Raw genomic sequence first — 5,489 nt, 5'->3', positions numbered from 1 at the left:
GTTGGCTAATTGAGCAGCTGTAGAGAAATACCATGAGATGCATGAATCAGAATTGGGCTCAAAATGGAAATTAAACTTAGATAAGGGTGGGGTTAAGTCTGAAGGGGAAAAGGAGAAGAAGTTGAGAGTGGATGAAGAAGCTAAAAGTTTGGGATTGCTATTTGGTACACATCTAGGAGCGGCGAGGGTTGCTAAGCAACCCTGCCGAGCCCAATGAGTCTGTTAAGCTAGAACTGTCGAGGACTTGGGAACCCTCAGACAATAAATGCCTTAAAGAAGGCAGTTAGGATAGAGAAGCCCAATTTTGTTTTTTTGATGGAAACTAAATCAAATGTTGATTGGATGAAGGTGATTAGGGATCGATGTGGTTTTAAGAAAGGTTTCTTTGTTCCTAGTGTTGGCTGTAGTGGAGGTTTAGCCTTATTTTGGGAATCGGATGTAGTGGTTCATACACATGGTAAGTAGTGATTGGTGGAATATAAAGTGATACACAAAAAGTGGTACAGAGGATTTGGACTCTATTTGAGTCCAAATCCTCTGTACCACTTTTTGTATACCACTCTATGTTCCACCAATCACTACTTGCCATGTTTTCATTTTACTTTCCTTATAGAATAACTGAAGTTTAAAATGGAAAGCAATCATACACATGGTAAGTAGTGATTGGTGGAATATAAAGTGATACACAAAAAGTGGTACGGAGGATTTGGACTCCATTTGAGTCCAAATCCTCTGTACCACTTTTTGTATACCACTCTATGTTCCACCAATCACTACTTGCCATGTTTTCATTTTACTTTCCTTATAGAATAACTGAAGTTTAAAATGGAAAGCAATCATACACATGGTAAGTAGTGATTGGTGGAATATAAAGTGATACACAAAAAGTGGTACAGAGGATTTGGACTCTATTTGAGTCCAAATCCTCTGTACCACTTTTTGTATACCACTCTATGTTCCACCAATCACTACTTGCCATGTTTTCATTTTACTTTCCTTATAGAATAACTGAAGTTTAAAATGGAAAGCAATCATACACATGGTAAGTAGTGATTGGTGGAATATAAAGTGATACACAAAAAGTGGTACAGAGGATTTGGACTCCATTTGAGTCCAAATCCTCTGTACCACTTTTTGTATACCACTCTATGTTCCACCAATCACTACTTGCCATGTTTTCATTTTACTTTCCTTATAGAATAACTGAAGTTTAAAATGGAAAGCAATCATACACATGGTAAGTAGTGATTGGTGGAATATAAAGTGATACACAAAAAGTGGTACAGAGGATTTGGACTCTATTTGAGTCCAAATCCTCTGTTAATAGAGTCCAAATCCTCTGTACCACTTTTTGTATACCACTCTATGTTCCACCAATCACTACTTGCCATGTTTTCATTTTACTTTCCTTATAGAATAACTGAAGTTTAAAATGAAAAGCAATCATACACATGGTAAGTAGTGATTGGTGGAATATAAAGTGATACACAAAAAGTGGTACAGAGGATTTGGTTGTAGCTTGTAGAAAAGACGTAGCCATATATGGTTGATATTATATCGACCATGTCCTTATCTTTCTTCTTCAGTCATGGGTCTGAATATGTTTTCATTTATGTAACCTTCTTATTTGCGCTTCTCTTTGCATTCATCTTCTTCTTTCTTTCAAAAATCTTCACCAAAAGCAAGCGACCCCTACTCCCTCCTGGCCCAAAACCATGGCCTATTGTGGGAAATCTCCCAGAGATGTGGAGGAAAAAACCTAGATATAGGTGGCTGCATAGCCTCATGAAAGAGTTGAACACAGAAATCGCTTGTGTACGTCTAGGAAGTGTGTATGTTGTGCCAGTAACTTCCCCAGAGATTGCCATGGAGTTTTTGAGGCAAAATGATGCAGTGATGGCATCAAGGCCTATCACAGTCACCACTAGTATGTTCAGTGATGGGTTCTTGACTGCAGTCGTTGCACCTTGGGGAAAGCAATGGAAGAAGATGAGGAAGGTGCTCACTCACGAGATATTGAACCCGACAAGACTCGAATGGCTACGTAGTAAGCGAAAGGAAGAAGCCGATAATCTTCTCCAAGTGGTTAACAATATATGCAAATCAGGCTCGGTTGTTGATGTAAGGTTAGTTTCCCGACACTTCACTGGAAATATTCTGAGGAGAATGATGTTCAACAAAAGGTACTATAGGCAAGGAAGAGAGGATGGAGGGCCTTGTGTTGAAGAACAAGAGCATATTAAAGCACTATTTACTGTGCTTTTGTATGTGTATGCATTGTGTGTTTCTGATTACTTGCCAATCTTGAAGCCACTCGATTTAGATGGACATGAAAAGACTGTGAGGAATGCTTTGAATGTTATCAAAAAGTACGAGGATCCGATTATCAATGAGAGAGTAGAAATGTGGAAAGAGGGGAAGAGGACCGAGCCTGAAGACCTTCTTGATGTTTTCATTTCAGTTAAGGATGACAATGGGAAGCCATTGCTATCAGTGGCAGAGATCAAAGCACAAATCACGGTGATATACTTTGACATTTAATCGGTTTTTAAGAAATTATTCCCATATTCACGACTTTTATACTCCATTATCATTTTAATTAGATACCAAATAATTACTTTTTTTTTTTTTTCACTATTGAAAACAAACCTAGGTTTGATAAGAAAAGAAGTATCCGCTTAATCATTTTTAATTGATGGATCTTATTTGCATAGTATACGAAATTACAAATAACTTCTTGTTTAAACCATTGATTGGAATTCTTCTTTTTATTTTTTTATTTTTTTTTTATCATTGATTCAAATTTATCAATTTTGAAATGAGTGAATTCATTTTTGCCAGTTAGTGTCATTTAAAGAAATATTAATTATTATTGTTTTGAATATTCACTCATATCTTTTGTAATAAATTTATGGATAAGATTTAAAGAACTCCATAAATAAGATTTGGTTTCTATTTATCTAAGAATTCTAGGGGATTCTACCATCACACATTCTTAGCGTGCCACAAGTTCTTGTAGGGTGAAGGGTAAGGGTTGGAGTTCAAGTTTTCAGGAGAAAGTTTTACGCATATATACATTTACGTTAGACTAGAATATAATTTTTATCTCAAATAAAATATAAAATAAAAGAATTCTACAGGATCCTTTCAGTTTTCTCCCTACAGAAATGTCCATGTTATATATTTACAAAAATGTTTAGTTTTGTATACCTATTAATAGTCTTGTTGTTATTCATGCAGGAACTATTCCTTGCAACTCTGGATAATCCTTCCAATATAGCGGAGTGGGCTTTGGCAGAAATGCTAAACCAACCTGAGCAGCTACAAAAAGCAGTAGAGGAATTAGACAGGGTGGTTGGAAAGGAGAGACTTGTTGAAGAATCAGATATTCCTAACCTAAGCTATGTGGTGGCTTGTGCAAGGGAGTCTCTTAGGCTTCACCCAATTGCACCATTCAATCTCCCCCATGTCGCTAAAGAAGATCTTACTGTGGCTGGCTACTTCATCCCTAAAGGTAGTCAAGTCTTGCTAAGCCGATTAGGCCTCGGTCGAAACCCAAGAGTTTGGGAGGACCCCTTAAGGTTCAACCCTGAGCGACATTTCAAGGATAATTCACATGAGTTGGGGCTTGCAGAACCTGGCCTTAGGTTCATTTCCTTCACTAGAGGAAGGAGAGGGTGCATGGGTGGTACACTAGGGACACTCATTACTGTGATGCTATTTGCAAGACTTCTACAAGGTTTTACATGGAGAATTCCACCTGAGTTGGAGAAGATTGACCTTAAAGAGAACGACCGACTCTTCCTCGCCAAACCCTTGCATGTGTACGCAGAACCACGCTTGCCTGCTCATTTGTACCCAGCTTAATTGATAATTAAGTGGGATTCTAGTTTTATCTGCTAATATATTTGGTCATTGAATAATAGAATTTTATTTGAATTCTACTTAAACAGAAAATCAATTAAGACATGTTTTGTAGATTGTAATAAGAACTCTAATGTGATAACTATTTCGATGGTCTAACTATTTAGTAGTTGGACAATGTTTTTATTGCAAGAAATAATTGTTCTTTATGAATAGTTATTCTTAAAATGGAAAATAATTATTAGGTGTAATAATTTCTAAAATTAATATATTTTTCAATAAATAAACTTTCCATATGCAAATAACAATCATAGAAATAAAAAATCATGAAAAATATCTCATCTCTCTCTCAGATTTAAAAAAGTATTATTTTTTAAAAATATAATTATTTGAGTAAAATATTTCTTAAAATAAATTTTAAGTTTTATTCTAATCTAACAACTCACAACCAAACTTATGAATAACTTTAATTATTCGGTTACAATATATTTCATAATTTTTATTCTCTGTAATTAAGATTACTATTTAGTATACCAAACATGCCCTTAATGTTTTGGTTAAATAATAAGAATAGTTATCATGGAGATAGAAAGAACATCATAATTTCAAATTTTATTGTATTTGAAAAAAAAAAAAAAAGTAAATAACATTACTGTGGTGTTGTTTGCAAGACTTCTACAAAGTTTACATGGAGCATTCCATGTGAGTTGAAGAAGATTGACCTTAAAGAGAACGACCAACTGGTAGATTTTTTGATGGTTGAATAAGAGATTTAGGGTTTAATTTTCACTTACATCAAAAACCAATTAGTATATTGGTCTGATGATAAAGAGTTATCATCAAAAGCAGATACTATAGGTTGAAACTATCTCAAAGAAAAAAAAAAAAAAAAAAAAAAACCCTCTTCCTAGCCATCTTGCATGTATACACAAAACCATGCCTGTTGCTCATTTGTACCTACCATAATTAATGTGTAATTAATAATATCAATAAGATTTTAATTTATTTCACTCATAAAGTTTTTTTTCATTGAATAAAAGATTTGAATTTGAATCCAACATATAAAAAAAACTAATTATATTTTTAGTCAAATGAGTCAATTTTGTACTAGAGGCTATTTTGTTTTGTTCATAGGAACAAAATATTTCGATACCAAATAATATTAGAGTACCATTTTAGAAAACATGCTATTTATATATTTCTATATATATATGTAAGGACCAAATTTGGAACCCAACCCAAGATCGAATGGAGTAAGGCTCAAAAAGTCCAGAACAATGAATTTATAGAGAGTGGTTTGTAAAACTGGGTCAGAGTGAATTGGATCGCAGGTAAAATAGGCTCAACTCACAAGAACTAAAAAGATGCCTGGATTGAGTTTAGAAAAACAGTCCTTGGCACAAGTTCGAGGAGGTTAGCTTTTATATATTCCTTACAAGTATGATTACAAGTTTGATTCTTAATTGCTACAGTATTTCTCTCTTGATTTTTTCCATCCCCCTTCTATGGAGAATTTCTCTTATTATATAGTCCCCTTCAAACGATCTTGGCCTTCCACTCGTTGGCTATCCATTCCCTTACTTGAGTGCTTGTCCCATTGGACACCTCCTCAGGCTACCTTGTGC

The 5,489-nt window shown here is 34.7% G+C and overlaps 1 protein-coding gene across 1 annotated transcript; it reads left to right on the top strand.

Annotated features, from left to right (window-relative positions):
* Positions 1-1,563: 1,563 nt before the first annotated feature.
* On the top strand, positions 1,564-4,010 carry LOC115994668 (isoleucine N-monooxygenase 2-like). The gene is made up of 2 exons (XM_031118888.1): positions 1,564-2,520; positions 3,241-4,010. Exons 1-2 carry the CDS (start codon positions 1,564-1,566, stop codon positions 3,865-3,867), a joined length of 1,584 nt encoding a protein of 527 aa, XP_030974748.1. The 3' UTR covers positions 3,868-4,010.
* Positions 4,011-5,489: the final 1,479 nt, after the last annotated feature.

This window comes from Quercus lobata, chromosome 1, assembly GCF_001633185.2.
Source record: "Quercus lobata isolate SW786 chromosome 1, ValleyOak3.0 Primary Assembly, whole genome shotgun sequence".
Lineage (NCBI taxonomy): Eukaryota > Viridiplantae > Streptophyta > Magnoliopsida > Fagales > Fagaceae > Quercus > Quercus lobata.
This window is presented reverse-complemented; position numbering and strand designations above follow the sequence as displayed.

Coding starts and splice junctions, on each gene's coding strand:
- LOC115994668 (XM_031118888.1), top strand. CDS start 1,564: ATGTCCTTATCTTTCTTCTTCAGTCATGGGTCTGAATATGTTTTCATT. Junction 2,521..3,240: donor AGATCAAAGCACAAATCACG/GTGATATACTTT, acceptor TTATTCATGCAG/GAACTATTCCTTGCAACTCT.